Here is a 19,834-nt window from a genome sequence, read left to right on the forward strand (position 1 = left end):
TCTGTGTAAAATTGCATTTGTCCAGCCTGTGAAAAGGTTGTTAGACTGACTGAGGTGATTAGACTGATGACAAGAGGATGAATGCCAAAGAGGGAGTTATTTCTGGTTGGTTGGCTGTGAAGAACTGTGTTTTAGGAGTGTTCACTAGAAAGATTTGGTGAGATTGAGACACAGTTTGCATAGGGGGCAGTGAGAGGAACAAACTTTGGTTGAAATGGCACCTGGGTTACCAGGCTGAGGGGATGCTCAGTGAGGGTGTTATCCACCATGACTGGGAGCACAGGTAATGTGGGAAGGTGAGCTGGGAGGGATTTAAGGAAACTGGTTTAGTAGTGCTGAGTGAAACCAGGTGTTCCATTGGTGGGACGTGTCAGAGGATCAGGCGGGATTGAGTGCAGGCATAAGGAAACAGACTGACAGTAAGAGATTCATCATCAAGGAGCAGGGATTTGTGTTTAAGACACAAATAGAATACCCAGAAGATGGTATTTTGGTTCCTAGAGTTTCCAAAAAAACCTGGAAATAGCTGAGGCAGGGATTTTGCCAACACATGCGTTTAGCAGTTACTTGTGTGTTCTAGGCTAAATGTTTGAATAGCAATGTGCTTGGTACTGTGTCTTGTATCCCACAATGTTTCTTGGTACCATTATAATTTCCCTGAGCAAACCTGAGCTTCGTCTCGTTGGCCAGAAACGTGTGCAGTGAACAACGGCGGCTGCGATCGCACCTGTAAGGACACATCCACCGGCGTCCACTGCAGCTGTCCCGTTGGATTCACGCTCCAGTTTGATGGCAAGACATGCAAAGGTGGGTTTTATACTCCTGGACACGTGTACCAACAACTGTAAGGTGTTACCAAGTCCTGTAGGGTATTAATCTCCTAACAAAGGCAGCCCAGTGTCCAGAGGAAGGCTGGTGTGTGCAGTCTCACCGAAGGAAGGACTGCACCGAGGGTAGAGGGTGTGGTTTCCTCCACATCAAGTGTATAATGTGCAGAGATTCTCTTCTGCTCTGCCCTCCGTCTCTCCACTTCCACCTCTTGTGCCTCATTTTTTGGAGGTGAGGTTTGGGAGAGCAAGAACAGCTCTGTGGCCAAGCAGAGGCCAGCAGGTGTGTGGGTACTTACAGGTCTCCAGTCCAATAGCAATAGCCTGCTGTACTACCCACAGCCAGCTGGACATTAGAGCAGTTGGTAAGTAAATACCAGTGTGTAAACGGGGATGTGTTTTATAAATATGCACTGGGCCAAGCACCTCTAATGAGGGCACTGGCAAGGACGAAAGGCATGGTTGGGTTGTATATCATATTGCTTTTCCAGTAATTAGATGTTAAGGCTGTTCTGCTAAGCAAAAATGATGAAATCGCCAGACCTGAGTCAATTGATATTAGATAAAGGCCTCATTCTACTATTGCCGTGGAAAGGATGGGGTAGCTCAGGAAGTCTCTGAGATTTCTGCAGGGCTTATGAAGAGGAAATGGAGAGAATGTTTAAAACACTAAAACCTCTTAGAGAGCCTTGGAGTCAAAGTGTTTCCAAACAGAACTTAGGGAATGGTCTTTTATGAATGCATTACCCAAATGCAACTGACAGCAATATATTAAATGAGAGCAAATAACACTGTCCTGGGGCTGAATGGGCTGGATCATTCTTAAGAGTTGGATCTGATCTTCCTTACAATTTGTGGTAGTCTCACTAGATTTTGTTTCTGGGCTCCTCTAACCGACTGGACGTGACTCTTTTCTGCATCTGGCACTGGAAGTAGGTTGATTGCTGAAGCTCTGTTTATTTGCTGAAGGCTTTTTTTTCTGTTACAGATATTGATGAATGCCAGTCCAATAATGGAGGCTGTGATCATTTCTGTAAAAACACTGTTGGCAGTTTTGATTGCAGCTGCAGAAAAGGATTTAAATTATTAACAGATGAGAAGTCCTGTCAAGGTATGTGCACTAGAGAGACAATGGTACAACAAAAGTAGGACAAATCAGCGTGGCTTGGACATCTACTACAATGATGAAGTGATAATGGACTCCAGAATAATTTCCATTCCTCAGTTTGGATTTTTTTCTTCTGAAACAGCTGTTGAGTTAATACAGTTGGCTTGATGCTGTTGTAGGAGATATGTTCAATGGCACAGTGAGATATTATCTGGAAGGGACAGAGACAGCATCATCTTAAAAAGCTCTCTACAAGGTTAATGCTTCCTCCTGCCTTAATGATCTTAAAATAATTTACAGGGAAAATTAGGCAATGTCTCTCTCTCCATCTTACTGACTGATTCACCATTACAGTGAAACTATTTTTTCTTAATAGGATCTTTAGTTGCCATGAGCTCATTATTAAGGAAAAAGATATAACATGATCTATGAAATTACAGGTCTGTAGACAGACTGGAACCCCTGTTCTCTAAAACACCTCGGAGCATTTGCTCTTGAGGATGACATGGATTTCTCCTGTGAGACCTACAAAGCATATTTGCTTTGCTGTATAGTGGCTGTATGTATAGATTTAGCAATCTTGTTTAAGCTGCTTAAATGCACAAAAAATGTGAAGATCAAAATGGTCTGTGGTTGTGGAAAAGCAACAGGATAAAAAAATGTCAATTCAGTCAGCCAAATGGGGAATTATGCCGTTTCCTAGGCAACCAGCTGACATTAAAGGTGAATTTCAGAAAACAGAACTGACCAAGAGAAAATAATTTTCACCTAGGGTTTTGGTGCATTCTTATCCTTTATAAATAGACAAAGAAGGACAACTATTTACACGGGAAAAAATTGCTATATAAACATCCGATTTTCAAGATAGCTTGTTTTGGTTTTTTTTATTAAAACTGTTTACGGATGTATTTTAAAGACATGCATCTCCCTTTTGCCCCTGCCACTTCTGTTACTTTCCCTAGGCTGCTTCAAAAGTGGTATCATGATGCATGCCAAAACCAGAGGAAAAAGATTGATGAAAACTCTTAGTGAAGTTGATGCGAACTTTTTTTATGTCTTGCAACATTCTTACCTGGCATGCAAAATGTACTAGCACAGCAATTTTAGGTACTTTTGATGGTATAATGAATGTTCATTCTCAGAGAACACTGTGATTCTCAGCAGGCTTAAATCAGGCACTGTAAATTCATGAAGAGCTTCATTCAGGGAGAAAAAACAAAGGCAATGCTTTCCTTTGTAGACTTCTTTTCTATGTAGAGTAATCTTAATGAAATAAGAGTTTTGTCAGCAGTTTTCTTCTCCCATAGAGGAGAAATAATTTGTTTTAAACATAATTGTAAAAATGTAGCATCAGTTTTTGCACTTGCCAAGAAAAAGCTTGTTTGGCAAACCAAGCGTTCTTTCTAAAAACTGTCATTTTGTTATGTTACATTATGTGCTTTGAAAGAATCTGCTTAGTTCACATAAATCTGCACATCTCTGCAGTTGTTGAACTCTGTTGGCTCCTCAGGGCTCCCTGGCCAGCCTGAGAGGTTCTGATGCATCCCTTTAAACCTTGCAGACATTGACGAATGCTCCTTCGAGCGGGCGTGCGACCACACGTGCATCAATCACCCCGGCACCTTCGAGTGCACTTGTAACAAAGGCTATGCCCTGTATGGCTTCACACACTGTGGAGGTGAGTTACAGACACACACAGGCCCTGGCACAGAGGGCTGTTCCCACAGGTCTGCTTAGTGTCCCTGCAAGACACAAACTGAGGCAGATGCAGGAGGCCTACGGAGTACATTTTGCTCCTTGCTGTGATAATGAGACACAGCAAAAGTAGAAACTGATCCTGCTTATTTCTGTCTTTGCTCAAGTGATTTTGCCTTTACACCGTGCATGCAAAAAGGACCTGTAACTATTAGGACAAACTGATGGGTTTTGTACTTGGATCTGAAATCCATAATTCAATACAATTTTCACATGCAGAAGAGTCATTGACTTCAATGAAAAGTCAGTGGAGTGGGACTTGAAGAACAGGAAGCTCTGAGTGACTCTGAAAATTACAGTTCTGCAGGTTGCTGTTGTGCATGTGTCAGATCCTCATGTGATGAAGGTTGGAATTTAGCTGGTGTAGTACCACTTTAGCCTGGCCAAGATTAATACTCTTAAATTTTTTATGTCTTTCCTACAAGAACGGTTCAAGGAAAGAGAAAGCTGTTCGTAGAACCTTAACATGTGAAAAATTCCCAGAATTGACATGAGGAAACATGAAAAACTGGGACACTAAATTGAATCAAACTTGTTTCATATAAGCTCTAGGCAAGGCCTTACTGCCTCCAAAGTTTACTTAATTCTGAGTAAGACCTTTTTATTTCTGAGGCAGAATGAGCACAGTTGGAGATGACAATTCAGAAATCTCTGTGTGCCTGTCCATTCTACCCTCTACCTCTAGAAATTCTGCAAATAAGGTTACAGGGCTACAACATCACTGTGTTTTATTCTGACGAAGAGGGGAACTTATCTGGATAAGGAATAACACTGTCATGTGCTCTACTTAGTAAAAGAAGAGTTCTGGTTGATTCCTCTGCATTAATTCAATTTCTTTTGGCTACCAGTAAGGAAAAGGAACTGTAATTTTGCTGTTGGCTGTTAATTGGCCTTTTCTTGTCATACCCCTGTGCAGAAGGTGTTAATCCCCATACCACAGTAAGTCCCTCATTGACTGGCAATCACAGGCTGGTCAGAGGTGGTAGGGTACTGGGAATACACCTTCTGACCTCTGTGGAAGAAGTCACTAAGTGCTGGGGGTAAAAGGTTGCCATCCTAACAAAAAGTCAATGAAAACCAAAGATTTGGGCTGCTTTTGTGGTATCTTAGGCAGCAGTACCAGTTTAAGGTGTTGCCTTCTTTCTCCATTATTCTTCTGCTCATTCCTACCCCTGCTGTCTCAGTTCTGTTAAGAGCATATTTTCCCCTCAAATCAGACTGGTTTTGTAATGCCTTTTGCAGTGTTTTCTAACAAAATGTTCCTTAGAGGGTATCTAGTTTGGGGACAGCAGTGACAAGAACTTACTGCCACTGAGATATGTGTATGTGGAAGTAGGTACCCTCAGATGCACAAACTTTATGGGACTTTCAAGAGGTTTCTTGATGGCAGCTTTCTGGGTTTATGTACAATTGCCCTAAAGCTATGGGAGAGAAGTGAAGCCCTCCTCAGCATGGATCCGAGCAGAAAAGACAGAGACCTTTTCATTTACCTTTGTTGAAATTCATGAGATTCCTATTGACCCATTTCTCCAGGCAGTTGAGGTCCCCCTGAATAGTGTCACAACCATCTGGTGTATCAGCCACTCCTCCCAGTTTTGTGTCATCTGTGAACTTGCTGCGGGTGAACTCTTGTCCCACCATCCAGGTTTAATGAAGAGGATAAATAGTATTGGCCCCAGTGTTGACCCCTGGGGTACAGCACTGCTGAATGGTATATTCTGCATCAGCATGCAAGTTTGCACTAGAGGCTGCATGTGTCGTGTTGTCAGTGATTTCTCCTCCTGTTGGCATTTATTGGGCGGGACAAGGCCCCAGAATTGGCCAAGAGAGACAAAGGGGACACAATGGTGGTGTTTGCCCACAGAGCCAAAGTGTTCCACAGCAGTTGTCTCTATCAGAGCCCTTTGGAGGGTTGGTCAGTATGAATCCTGCCCATGTTCTGTCTTTATTTCAAATTGGAAATATTAATTACCCAGACAGAGTGCAATACAGATTTGACTTGATCTGCTTTTCTTAGAGTTAATTCATAATTGCTGATGCTGGATATTGTTTAATTATGAGCCACCAGCATTTGGTGTATTTTGACATTTATCAAAGGATTTCCATGAAGACAAGCTATTTCAAGGTGGGTGTCCAGGTAGCATTCCTGCAGTCTTTTCAAAACCCTACTGAACAGTATTTGTGTCCACATTCACCTAACAGAGTTAGAGTGCAGAACTTGGGGAAGAGGAACTTTTAAAAAGTATTTTGTCTTTCCTCTGTAGATATTAATGAATGTAGCATCAACAATGGTGGTTGCCAGCAGCTGTGTGTGAACACTCTGGGAGACTATGAATGCCTGTGTCACTCTAACTACAAGCTGCACTGGAACAAAAAGGACTGTGTTGGTAAGGTGTCTAGTAAATACATTTCTACTCCTGATGTGTCTAACGGGCCATATGGTTACAGTCAAATTTGATGGTCTGTCCAGTTAAGTGGTGTGAGTCATTGTTCCCAGTATTCTGTTTTAATTTTTAGCAAGGCGCGATGGTAGTGATGTTGAAACTCATAAAAACAAACAGAAAACCAACCCCAAAAACAGGAGATACTTTGAGGGATTTTGATGCTTTCTTTCCTGTGCTTTTATCTAGCTCATTCTTCTATTTCCTTTTGTTCCTCTGCATGAGAAGGTTTTGCTCATGACAAAGGAAATTACTTCTGTGGCGTGACCTTCCAGAGGTTTTATTTTGCTTTAATTTTCTGTCTAAACAGCATATTAATTGCATGGGTGCTCTCAGGTACTGGCTATAAAAGCAGCTGCACACTGATTTATCAGTAGGGTGAAGGGAGATGTTTTAATTCTGTGAGTGTTTGTTTTATCTTATTTAGAGACAAAAGGTGCCTTGTCTGATAATGTGTCACCCAAGGTATTGCTGCACTGCATTAAGAGTGGTGGGAGTGATAGATGCTTTTTGAGCTGCTCTCCGGATGTCCAGGTATTCTCTGGTAAGTCAAAGCTAACAAAACTGAGCATGTGATCCTGGACAGAGTGTAGGAGTGGCCAACCTCCTAACTCTCATGGAAGACCCTAGAAGTAGTCAATAAACAGATCTTTCCTCTTTCACTGCAGATAATAAAGGGTTGTATCCCTGACAGTGTCCAGGAAAGCCCCTCTTCCTTGTCTTTTATAACCACTCTACCCTCAGATTCCCTTCTCACGACAAGTCTCTTTTTGAAGCTGGGGAGGACAGGGAAGAATTCTCTGTGCTCCCTGGGCCATTCCTTAATTGGCCCTGAGAGGCACTGGTGAATGGGGCAAAGGCATTCCAGCCCTGCGTGGGGTCTGAGATTTTGCCCACACAGCCCCTCCATCCCACAGGACACGGCGTGCGCACTCAGCCGGCGCCTATGGGACAGATGCTGTTTCTCTTCCTGAATCCTTTAAATGGCTTAGGAAGAGACAAGTTCTAATGTGGAGTATTTCATGAACAACACTGGATGATGATACCAATCAATTTAAAATGTGTTTCATGCTACATGAGTCCTCAGTGTGTGCACTGTGCCTGTGTCTGTACTGTCTGTCTGTCTGTTAGGAACACAGGATGCCTACACCCTCACCTGTGGCAGGTCCTCTCAGCTTAAGAAAAAACAGCAAAATGCAAATGCTTCCAGCTGGCTGGGTAATCACCACGTTTACTGTTACATACTTTGATTTCTTTTCATTGATAATTGTGAAACAAAGGTATTTCTGTTGACTTTCTACTTTCCTTCTTCATTATAATCTGTCTCTTTTTTTCTTCCTCATGATTGTAGTTCATGATTGCCGCAGAAAATTCCCCTTATGTGGCTTCATCAGCATCATTCAAACTGAGACTTAAAAATAAAGAAAAAGATCAGTAGTGAAATAAACAGCTAGACTCCTTTTAGTTGTCCAGACAGTATTGACAACATACAACGTGTTTAGGTTGAGCTGTTGGACAGTAAAGTTTAGAAAGCATTTACAGCCATAGACATAAACTACTTTCTGAAATGATGTGGAGTATCTCCTTTGATTTCAGCTCACCCTTATTTGTTTCACCCAGTAGTAGATCTGGTCTTGCTCTCCTTTCTCTCATTTTCTTTTTTCTAATAAAATGCACTACTCTTCATTCTAATTCCAGTTGTGAACCAGCTTCACAGCAAGAGGGTTCTGGCATCTCATTAGGTTTTCTGTGATGATCACTTCATATCAGCACATTTTTTGTTGTCATCATTATGATGTGACATTAGGGTTATCTTAATTTCCTACTCCTTTTTTTAAAAATAATGAGTCGTTGTTTCTTCCTGAAGATGCTTCAGCCATCAAGATAAGCGTAACCTTTAAATTAAATGAAGGAAAATGTAGTTTGAAAAAGACTGAGATGTTTCAAGAAGGTCTGGAGCAGATGATACCAGGTATGGATATAAAAATGCAGGTAAGCAGGTTAGAGCCATAGCTCAGGGGTTAACTGCTTTTCAGATATGAAGTACACCATAAGCAAAGCATAGTGGACTGTAGGCTTTCTGTTCTTCACTGACTTCATGCATCATGCTCCTGCCTGGCCATGATTCTTGTAATGGTTATTTCAGATCCCAGGATCTCCTTGTGGCATCCTTACAGTCTTGCTAGGAAAGCCCTTATCCTTTTTTTTTGTAACACTGCTAGTAAATTCTCATTAAATTCAATCATTCTCTTTGTTCTTTTGATTTCTTCCTTTTCTTCCTCTTTTTATCTTTGTGTTCTTTCCTTTCTCACCTGCTGCCTACTGTCTGATGCCTCACTTAAGAATCTCCTGACCTTTAATGCTGACTCTATTGTCCAAGGGTTATTCCTCTTTTCTCTTGTCTTCCTTTCACACTTCAGCAGCCCCAGATGGATGCAGTGAGGTCAGCTCTTCCATCTGTTCCAAAGCAGAAAGTATAGCCTGGGAATTTACAAAGTCAGCAGAAAATGAGGAGGAGTACTTTAAAAAAAAGAAAAAAATTGGGGGAAGGAGTCATTAAACAATGTGATGGATCAGTGTGTCTGATTGTTTGTCCTTAGCAGAGTAACAGCGAGAAACTGCGCTGAACGCTCAGTGTCAAGTCATGTAGTCCAGAACCAGAGCTTATTCTGGGTGTTTCCTTTAACTAAACCTTATTTCCTCATTGAAACCATGAATATGGTCAGGATTCTGTGCACCAGCTGAGAGACTGGCCAAACTGTTTGTTTACTGGCACATGGAGGTGATTGTTTGCTCCTCTTTAAATCTTCATGATGACACCTGTGCTGAGCACCGGTGAATGTTCAACAACAGAGCTGGCCTAGCTTTTGCTTCCTTTAATTTTGTTCACACAGAGAGACAAAATTCAGTAATGGAGAGCTTCCACTATGTAAACCTAACGTGCAGCTCTGGCAAGAAAGCTCATGGAGCCCTCAGTAGACTGACAGCGACTAGAGAGATTTTTATCACTGCAGACTTTGAGCTTGAAACAAGCCGGAAGGAGGTGACAGGTTGGTTGGAAAATAATTCCAGGTGCGGTTTGAAGCTTCTTGCCATTTGCTTCTTAATTTCTGTATTTTTCACTTCTGCCTGCATGCACAATGATGATAAAAAGTATCTCCTGTTTTGAAAATTAATGTTACTGCTTCAGAAAGAGTGAGGGATGGGGATAGCTTCAAAGAGCTGCCCTGTGTATTTGTCCTTACAGATTCCAGGCTTGTTCCCAGACATCGCTTTCTCAGTGATTTGAGTTGGTTGGTGTTTTGAACTGGGTGGGATTTTGTGCATGGTCACTTACAGCAGCTTTCACCCCTGATGCTTTTCAGACACGTGCGACGTGCGCTGTGCCCGGAAGAAGACGGAAAAGAGGTTCCGTAAAACCATCCGAACCTTACGGAAGACGGTCAGCAGGGACCAGTTCCGCATCCGCGTCTCTGGCACGGACCACGAGGTGGCCAGGAAGGCTCTGAAGCCATCGGAGCCACAGCAGTCCTGTGGTGTGGGACAGGTGCATCCAGGGAACAGATGTGGTGAGTTAGGTGGGAATTGGGAATGAAGCATCTCGTGTGTTTCACTGCTTTGCTCAGGCCTGGCCAGCTCAGAGGTGGAAGTCCCGGGAATAACATCAAGCACAATGGCCTTGACATCACCAGTGTTGCTTTTAAGACTACATTTAATATTCAGTGTAATGCTGTGTTCCTGAGCTTGTGCACATCTCACTTCTCCCTTGTCCCAAGGAAAGGCTGCTCAGAATTTGATACAGTCACATGCACTTCGCTGACTTGAGCTCAGAGTCCCAGAGAATCTTCACGACAGAGTTATAAATTCATGGAGAGCAGGGGGTTTATAGGCCAGCACTGAGAAAAGTCTTAATTATCATGGCACTGGAGGGCACCACCATAATGCAGTCCATAGTAAATGCTTCCAAAGCACAAAAGTTAAGGAGAGGGGTCAGATGTTACATCTTAACAGGGGCCTAACAACCATGACGGCTAATTCAGGCTGCATGGGGTAGGCAGCGTGTAGGTGGATTGTGAATCAGCAAGCCCTTAAAATGCCTGTCACATTGAATTAGTATGTCTTCTAGCAGCAGCATTTGGCCTAAGAACAGATTTTCCAATCCAGTTCTGCTAACTCTAGAAAAACTTGGATTTGTAGAACAGAAAAATTGTTTAAAACATCTGTGCGAGCAAGCAGGGAATTACTTAGGAAATATTGGAAAAAGCTGTAAGGTTTCTTTTTTTTTTTCTTGGAACATAGCAATAAGTCTGAAAAACTTTGGAAAGTTCACCAAGATGAGTTTACAAGGATGTGTTCAAGCTTTTTTTTTGGATGCTAGAGGAAGGCTTTGAAAAACTATGTCTCAGTCCAGTTGTACATAACACAGTATGACTCTGAAAATGTTTGTGATTTCATCTGGAAAAACAGCAATGAGTAAGCTAAAAATGTTGCAGGTGGAGAAGGCAATTTGAATTACAATTAGAAACTGGAACAGTGAAGAAACACAATTTTTTTTAATGTAGCTGCAGAATCAGTTTAATGTCGCAGCACAAATGAAAAGCATACCTGGCACTTCTGTGCTAGTTCAAGAGAGGAAGGGGGCTTTTGGGGCAATGCCCGCCTGGAAAAGTCTCTGGTGTGGTGATCATAAACAACCTGTCCATGGTTAAAACAGAGTCACTGAGCATATGAAGACAAAGGTTTTGAAGAACAATTTGTAGAAGTCAGGCCTCTTCTGTTGCTGAATTAGTGCCACAGTTTATTCTGGACATCCTGACAGGTGCTGCTGTGAGCAGTGGAATGACCCTGTGTGTCTCATGCCTTATGGTTTGATTTGCTCATGCCCAACAAGGTGCAACCAGTAAATGAACCTTCCTTTCTTCAGCTGAGTTATTCAGACCATATCCTTGTGCAGATTTGCTGTGATCAAACAGGCGGTGGAACTTGCACCGCAGTCTTTCACTTGCAGGGGTGTTAAGAAGGTCTCTCTCCTTGTACTTGTTCCCTGCTTATTTACATTAAATGCACAGAAAATCAGTATCTTTGAAAGCTCTCTGCATCACTTGTCAGGCTGCTGGGAGCTGGGCAGACAGCTCATGAGCTGCTGAGAGGACATAAAAGTACAGACAGAGGCAGCGTTGTTACGTACGGCTCATTTCCTTAGAAAAAGCTGATTGTCCCAGGGTGAATGGTTAAGGTAAGCCTGGGGGGCTGGTGCTGCTGCTTGGACTGCCAGTCAGATGGAGCTAAGAAATAGACTGGGGAGAAGAGAATGGAGTGGGAACAGTGAGAAGAAAGGCAAAAAGCTAGCTCAGGGATGTGTGGGAGAGAGTGTTTTGGGTTTTTTTTTCCTTTGTTTTGATCTGATTGTTTTGCAGAGCTGCTTGGGAAATTCTGGACAGGATTGGGGCTCAGCTTACCTAGATATGCTAGTGGTTCTAGGGAGAAAGTGACTCCACAGCAAGAGATACTGCTCAGCAGATGGATTCAGTGCAGGTGGTAGAAGTGGTCTCTGGACAGCAAAGGGACTTTGCTCAGTCTGGCCAGAGGAGTAGGAAGCAGTGAGGGAACAAAGTAAATCAAAGGGACTTACATGTTGTCTTTGATGCAGTTACTGAGTGAAATGCAGGTTTTAGTTTATTGTTTTCAGATACTTGGAATATGGCTAGGTTAGATACAGTTTCATTTATTCAGTGAGTCTCTGCTGGTCGTCTTCCTGTGGTAGAATTCTCCTGGCAAGCACTGTCTGAAATGTTATTTATGTTTGAGCAGTGTCAGAGGGAAAGCCCAGCTCCTGCTCTGACAGCTTTTGTGCTGTGTAACTGGTCTGTAGTCGCAGCAGCAAGCTAAATTTCATTTGGTTTCACACTTCTGGTGAGGTAGTTCTATCCCTGACTTTCCTGTCTTAACTCCCACTGTCTTGAGTGGGGCACAGCACAGAAGAAAAGCTTTAGAAAGGCACCAGGAACAAATTAGATGTGGTTTCCAGGGTATTTTATAATTCTTAATATGCTGGATGATTGCACGTGTGTGTCTGCAGTTCTTTAAAGAGCTGTTGGTGGTAAAAGGGAATTCACTGCTGATTCCATGGGATAGTGTAGTTTATTTAAAGTTTGCTGTTTGATGTACAGTTCTGTTTGGGATTTCCTGGTGCTTTAGAGGTTCAAGTGTTGCATTTTTCTGCCTTGTTATGTGTGAGCTGTGTATCAATGATAAGCTCATTCAGCATTGGCTCATGTTGGTTAATTCCATGAAGTCCTGTGTATGGCTTCCAAGGAGCAGCCAGTGATAGGTCCATAATAATGGATATCACATGAAATGCATATAGCAAAAAGGGAACTTTCATCAACCTTCCCAGAGAACTGGATTCTCTTAACAGAAGTATGATCTTCCTGCATTGAAGTAGATCTTAAGGTAACAAACGTACATTTTGGAATGTCAGTGTGTCAAGGCTGCATATGAACCCTCTGAGGATGCTGGAAATGCTACATGCTTCCTTGAGAGGAGATTTGTCTTGAGGAGAATGCCGTTTCACTCACTAGTCTGGCTACAAGTGTTCCTTCTCCAGTATGAGCTTGAATTCAGAGAGATTTAACAGCCAAAATACTACCAATTCCTTTTCAGAAACTGATTTACCAGAAACCTCCATATTGAAATAAAATAAGTTCAAGCAACAAGCAATTTAGCTGCTTTTCCATTGCTTAAAACTGTCATACCTTGATGACATCCCACGGAGTCAAAAGCACACCTTGCCTGTTCCATTTGTTATTTTTTTTTGGTGTTGGACACACCAATACTTTCAGAGGAGGAAGGAGGCAACGAGAATTACCATTTCCTGAAATGGATGCAAAAAAAGGACATGACAGCATTTCTTTGCTCCACAGTAGTTGCAAGTGGATTCACCCAAAGAGCTGTAACTTCAGAGAACAGCAGGCATGAGCAGCACAGGCACTGCTCTGATGTAAATGATGAGCAGCTTCATCTTGTGTGGGAGGTGTCAGCGCATTTCGTTGCTCAGCATTCACCAGTTTTGTCTCCTTAGCTGAGAGGGTGCAAATACCATATAAACATTTCATCCAAAATGAGTAACCACATCTCAAAAGTTTGTATGTGGTATGATACAGGCATTAGGAAAGTATGAGGAGATCTAAAAGGAAAAGCAAAGAGCTGCCTGCCCTTGCAGTTGTTATAATTAATAGTTGTCTTACACAATGGTTGTTGGGTTTTTTTACAGTTTTATGAAAATCCAAGAAGAAGAAATGAATTATCAAATGGGGGGAAAGGGTGCTGTTTTTCCTGCTAACCTGCTAGCCCTGGCAATCATAGATTCAAGATAAATCCTTAGAATGCGTAACCATCTCATGTGACCTAAGTGTGTGACCCACTAAGACACAATAACTTAAAGGATGCCGCTTCAGAATCAATTTGCATCACTTGTTGGTGATTTTCCTTATAAAGTCAAGGCATCATTCTTAAGAAAATGGTGAATTGGTGGATCATGACCTCCTTTATGAGGTTCATCTTCTCAGCCCCTGAGATACTACAGCATTTGTCTATAGGAGCAAATGCTCAAAGGCTAATGTGTTGAAAAGATGGGAAGAGCCTTTAAATGTCTTTGTAACTGTTAATCCTGGTTCCCTGTGGGCCCCTCTCTTCCCCCCCCCCCCCCTTTTCTTCTTCTTTTTGCATCAGAAAAGCTTTCACTTTTTTTTTTTTCCTTTAAAACATCTGCATGAGACTCAAGACCAGGTTTTTAATGGGTATTGAAGATAAACAAAGGCAGTGGCTGCAGAAATGAAGTCTACTAGAGGCAATTGGTTCTTTTGTTCATTTGGAGAAAAACAATCAAGTTTCTGAAAAAAAGAGCAAAGCCAGCCCGTGGAATTGTGATTTAATGTCATTATTTGCAAATCTTCATATCTGGTTTTGACTGGGTATTTCCCACACGTCAGGAGGGGGCATGCAGTTTCTAGTTTTGCAAAAATGAAGCTCATAAACTTCTGTATTTGTTTTATTTAAGCAAATATCTGGAAAAGTTGAATTCTTAGAGGTGTTTCTTGTGGATTTTTGGTTTTTGTTAATTTTGTTGGGCTTTTTTTAAGGGAAGGTTCATCCTAATTTTATGCACAGTCCTATGGAGCTCTGTGGGATGATTTCTGTGTTGGAATAACGTCCCTATTATTAATGTTACTGTAATTGAATCCAACACTGTTTGTTATGCTAAATTGGGCCCCTGTGAATGCTGTGAGCCTCTAAACAAGTTTTCCTCATTACCCCAGCTCTGTGCTCCGGTGGGGCTGGATGAGAGGCCTGTGTTTGAAACACTTCTAGGTGGACGATGAGGAGGAGCTGGGAGCAACTTACAGGGAATGTGTTTGTGGATTGAATTATCTGGACACTTGTACCACTCTGAAAAGCTTGGTTTGATCTAGTCACATGAAGAAACTGATATATTCATGAGCTTGAGGCATTAAAACTTGGACATGGCATGGAGTAATTCTAATATTTGCATTGAATAGTGAGTATTTCTTAGACTGTAAATGGCAAGATCTGTATGTGGGTGTGCTGATCTTGTACTCTTTTCTCAAATGCACATAGGATCAATCAAAGCCTGAAGTGCTTGGTGTGTCTCAGAAGTCAGAGCTTTTTTCAGCTGGTTTTGAACACCCTGTTACGGTGGTGCAGTGGTGGTAGCTAGTCAACCTTTTTTCTTTCTGTTGTTGCCACCTCTTAGGAAAATCAAAAGGAAATACTTGACTCAAACGGTTCAGATTTAATGGAAAAATTTTCATTTGGCCCAGATTTAGGATCTCAGTGATATTTGAGGAGGTTTTTATAAGTTTACTTTCTCAATTCAAATTTTCAAATATTAGGCACTTGGCTAAATAATCTGGGAAGATTTAGATTAACTCAAGTTGTATTCCACAGGGAGCTCCACAATTTTCACAACATGTGGTTTCAAGGCAAGTAAGATGCAGATGGTAAAGCTGTCAAGAGAGATCTGATGGGATAAGTTCTCACATCAACATTTCCACATAAGTTGTGGGTTTGATTCCTGCCCAGGGCAGGTTTCCTTTGAACTCTGATAGATGTCCTGCTGTTCTGCTGGACTTTGAGCAAGTTTAAGAAAACTGAAGTACAGTTTTAAGATTGAATTTGTATGGTCAGCGTTTCTGTTCAAAATGCAGAACAGAGACACCCCTTCTCCCAAGTGTAAAAAAACCAAAAGCCCAAACCACCCCAAATTTGACATGTGATTAAAATGAATGGAAAAAGGCAGGCTGAGGGGAAAGAGCAGAGAGCAGCTATTTTCTAGCAAGGCCACTCAGAGCGTTGACTTCCCATAGAGCCATGGAGTATTATGAGGGAAGGAGATTTACTCAGGTCTTTCCATTTCTCCTAGGGTTCTAAAGTCAGTAGCCACTTCTCAGAATCACCTTTCCTAACCCTGAATTGTCTTTCCTTGTAGTGGAATTGTAAATAGTGCTCTTTCCTTACCTTATTAGGAATGCTGCAATGAAAGCCTGAATTCATTCATGTTTGTGGAAGTGCACAAAGTGTACAGAGATGAGTGTTCTGTAGGAATGTTTATAAAATGGAGAAAGGCTTGAAAAGTGTGGGAGCAAATGAATGTGTGTCCTTATGAGGGCAGAAGTGATGTGTGGTGGAAAAAGTTAGAACCAGGAGCTAGGACTTCCTCACAAGCTTTCATTGATAAGCTACAGAGCATGGCTTAACCTGCTGCATTTTATTTTTAAGCTAAGGAGGAACACTCACCTATTCCTCTCGGTGTATCAGCCATAAACAAAACTCTTCATCATTGATCATGACCGGTAGTTAATGCCCTGCTTGTTGTTAGTCACATATCCTGAAATGAAGCCAAGGCCAATTTAACTTCCTAACAAAACAGCTATTCACTGAGTGATTTATTGGAGCTATAAACTAAAACTAACAGTTTATTATTGTAACAGGTCTTAAAAGGACAGAATTTTTCAGCACAGCTGAACAACTGGAACAGTGTTTTGTGCCTTTCCAGAGCAGGGTAATTATTAAATACCGGCACTGAAGCCAGCTCTTTTGTGAAAAGTTTGAAAACCAGAACTTTTCAAAGATACTCATGAATATTGCTGGGCTTGCTAGATAATATTGAGGTGTGTGTTTAAGTAAAATGAGTCAGATTGAGTTAGTGCTGTCTATGCACCATACAGAACACAGCAGTCCAGTGCATAGGTAATCATTATCCAAGATCCGGCATCAGAGGAATGGCCAGAATATTTCTGCTTTAAAAGCCTTTGAGGCATAATGTTTAGTTTACTGAATTTGCACAATTACTTGTTGCACTTGAGGTTTTCACACAATCCAGTAATGCTAATAGTTATAAAATATGAATATTCAATAATATTAAGATTAAAGCACTCACAGAAATCTGGAAGCACATTTTTGGCATTTTAGGTTCACTGCTGAATTATTTCATTTGGGAGGAGTTCAAGAGCTCTCTAGCTAGAAGGAGGAGATAATCACTACATAATTGCACTGTACAGATGAGCAGAGAGCACTGGACAGGCTGAGGGTCCAGGGTGGCCTTGCAATGAAGTGTGAAATCCATTCCAGCCCCCAGAAGAGCTCACTAGCACCAAAGGTTATCAGTGTCTGTTTACAGTGCACATGGGAGGTTTTAAGCTCTAGCTGTTGCCAGCATTCCGTTCTGGAGCCCTGGGTGCAGCTGCTCCAGTAAAGGAGAGCAGTTTCACCATGGGGTTTCAGGTCCTACACAGGCTCACTAACACACCTTCATCTATGACGTGTGTTCTTCCTCCTCTAGATCAGTGCTCCCCAGGGGAATATTCTCCTGATGGCTTCAAGCCCTGTCTGCCATGTCCCCTTGGAACATACCAGCCTGAAGCTGGGAGAGTATCCTGCTTTCCCTGTGGAGGAGGTCTAACAACAAGGCATAGTGGGGCATCCTTGTTTCAGGACTGTGAGACCAAAGGTAAGGCCAAGATGTACCTGATGAACTGCATTAATCTGAGGCAAAAATAAGTGCTGCTGCTCAAGTGGGGCATTCAGAGAAGGTTCTTTCTCCTTCTGAGGGTCAGTCCTTCCAGGAGTCTCATAGCTGGTTGGCGTGGCCTAGCTGCAAGGAAATTCAGTAAAGCCTCAATTCTTTCTAAGACTGATTACCAAAAGCATGGGTAAAAGGAAATTACTTAATAGAAATCAGTAGAGGACAAAGTCTTAACAGAAAATCCTACTGCTGCAGTGCAGAAATAAGGGATAGAAATAAGGTCCTGATGCAAACATTTGGTAGTGGTTTGGATTAAGAGTTCTCTCTAGTTTCAGTTAAGATATGTTTACTATTGAGAATTGCAGCATATTATAAGAATTTTGCAGTATCATTGAAGAATTAATATTAATGGTAGTAGTGTGATATCTAATAGTTTCCTTCAGTGTAGGATTGCTGAATCCACAAATACTGTTTTTTCATACTTAATTTTGCAAAACTGAAGTACTAAAAAAAGATGTTAAAACTCTGGATCAAGATAAGAGGAACTGATTTCAGTTTTATTTAACATAAACAAAACCAAGTCTACAAATGAGGTTCAGTTTTCAAATTGGAGTGGAGATTAAAGGGATTCTTTCTATTAACTGGAATGAAGAGCTCAGGAATTTGCATGTGGAAGAGGCCACATGAGACATGGAATCACAGATGCAAGAACTATTTGGAGCTTATCTGAAGCATTTGGATTGGGGCAGCATGTAGGGAAGGACTCCTGGCTGAGCTAGCTTCCAAAACTCAGCAAGGATTATTTGGGAGTAAGCAGAGCTTAAAAGGACTAGAAAAAAAAAAAAAAGACTGTGCAGCACAGAATACTACATTTGATAGTAGATCTTTTCAACTTGTACAAAATGACTTGATAAACTGAAATTGTTTTGTTACCCTCATAGTTTATTAATATGGTTTCATTGCTGCTTTCACATACAACCACTCTGTAGTGCTGCATTTGGGAATTTTGAACCTGCGCAAAATGACCTGATGAACTAAAATTTGCTTAATTACTCAGTTTCTGAAATTACACTAGGTCTTATACAAATGTATAAAAGCATATTCTAGTATGCTGCTGTCTCTTTTTTAACCATGATGTATATTTAATTACTGCCCAGTTCAGTGTTCTCCTGGCCATTTTTACAACACCACAACTCACCGATGTATTCGCTGCGCAATTGGGACATACCAGCCTGAGTTTGGACAAAATTACTGCATTTCCTGCCCTGGAAACACCACTACTGATTTTGATGGGTCAACAAACATAACACAGTGCAAAAGTAAGTACAGCAAGATGGCTTTGATGCTCTCTTACAAATAAAAAGACTGGGCCGTTAATGTTCAGAGTGGCCCTAAGGGCAAAACGTAGCTTTGCTCCAGGGAGCTGGAGAGAAGGCAGAGGTGTTGCTCCTCTTTTCCTGCCTGCCTGCATCTCACCCCACATGGCTCACTGAGGTCTGTGAGAGACTGTTTCTGCAGACTGCTTCCATCATCCTTGTCAAGGTAAGGGATGACTGTGTTTTGCTGGTTGGTGCTGGGTTGCTCGGGGTCTTGCTATTAAGTGTTTTCTCCCTTGATATAGCAGAGTTTGTGTTCTCAGCACCCTGATTTTTTCCCTCCTATTAAGAGGAATGGAAGCTGGCTCACACAACTTAATAGCTGTAGTAACCATATCTTCTTAATAACAACCTTTGAAAGAGGCAATTACAAAGGGAGCTACTGTTCTGGATTTATGGTAGCTGTGGTGTGGGAAGCTGAGGGTAAATTAAAGAGGGAGAATGGAGAGCAGAGGTGTGACGGCTCACAACCACCTCTGGAGTCCCTATATACACACAGATGTATGTAAACACACCTTGACAGAAATGTGAGAGGCTGGCAAAGAGAACTGTACCTGCAGCAGATGCAAAAAGGAAAAAGTGTGTCTGTCACCCGCGCAGCTGACAGTGGCTGCAGGAGAGCTGTAGGGTCACCTCTCTTTGCCTTGTCCTGCATACTGTGTTCCTTTTCCAGACAGGCAGTGTGGAGGGGAGCTGGGAGATTACACTGGATATATTGAATCACCCAACTATCCTGGGGACTACCCTGCAAACACGGAGTGCACTTGGAATATCAACCCACCACCGAAGCGCCGCATCCTGATTGTGGTTCCAGAAATATTCCTGCCCATAGAAGATGAGTGTGGAGACTACCTGGTGATGAGAAAAAGCTGTGAGTCTGAAATATTCACTGAGGCATATCTCAGTGGGCAGCACAGGGCTCTCACAGGCATTGCTGCTTGCAGAAAGTGAATGTAGCCTGGTCTCTACCTAAGAGCAGAAATGTCCTTAAGTGTCAAATGGAGAAGTCTTATTCATCAATGCTGCTCCATAGTTTTTGTTGAAACAAGGGTGCAAGGCTATGATGTGTCAGTGAACTCTGACAGAAATATTGTTAAGAAGGGGTAGGTGGTTCATGCATTTATGCTAAGCAGTTCTAGCCTGGGTTAGGAAAGAGGAAATGCTTGCTAATCCTTACAAGAGCCTGATGTGTGGATAAACAGCCTCAGCTTCTAGTATAGGCACGTCCTTCAAACAGCAGACTGGTTTTTTTAGGAAAAAGGAAAATATTCCCTCACCAAGAA

At 42.0% G+C, this 19,834-nt stretch overlaps 1 protein-coding gene across 1 annotated transcript in view; it reads left to right on the top strand.

Annotated features, from left to right (window-relative positions):
- SCUBE2 (signal peptide, CUB domain and EGF like domain containing 2) overlaps positions 1 to 19,834 on the top strand; it is a gene marked incomplete at both ends in the record, with an annotated part of 35,903 nt that overhangs the window by 13,871 nt on the left and 2,198 nt on the right. Inside the window, 12 exons of the mRNA XM_082283211.1 lie at positions 691 to 807; positions 1,816 to 1,938; positions 3,497 to 3,613; positions 5,955 to 6,077; positions 6,559 to 6,675; positions 7,263 to 7,349; positions 7,999 to 8,103; positions 9,026 to 9,181; positions 9,497 to 9,700; positions 16,993 to 17,160; positions 18,333 to 18,494; positions 19,225 to 19,422. Of these exons, the coding sequence (XP_082139337.1) occupies positions 691 to 807; positions 1,816 to 1,938; positions 3,497 to 3,613; positions 5,955 to 6,077; positions 6,559 to 6,675; positions 7,263 to 7,349; positions 7,999 to 8,103; positions 9,026 to 9,181; positions 9,497 to 9,700; positions 16,993 to 17,160; positions 18,333 to 18,494; positions 19,225 to 19,422 (1,677 nt within the window). The remainder of the gene's footprint in view (positions 1 to 690; positions 808 to 1,815; positions 1,939 to 3,496; positions 3,614 to 5,954; positions 6,078 to 6,558; positions 6,676 to 7,262; positions 7,350 to 7,998; positions 8,104 to 9,025; positions 9,182 to 9,496; positions 9,701 to 16,992; positions 17,161 to 18,332; positions 18,495 to 19,224; positions 19,423 to 19,834) is intronic.

This window comes from Coloeus monedula, assembly GCF_965178545.1.
Source record: "Coloeus monedula genome assembly, chromosome: 6".
Lineage (NCBI taxonomy): Eukaryota > Metazoa > Chordata > Aves > Passeriformes > Corvidae > Coloeus > Coloeus monedula.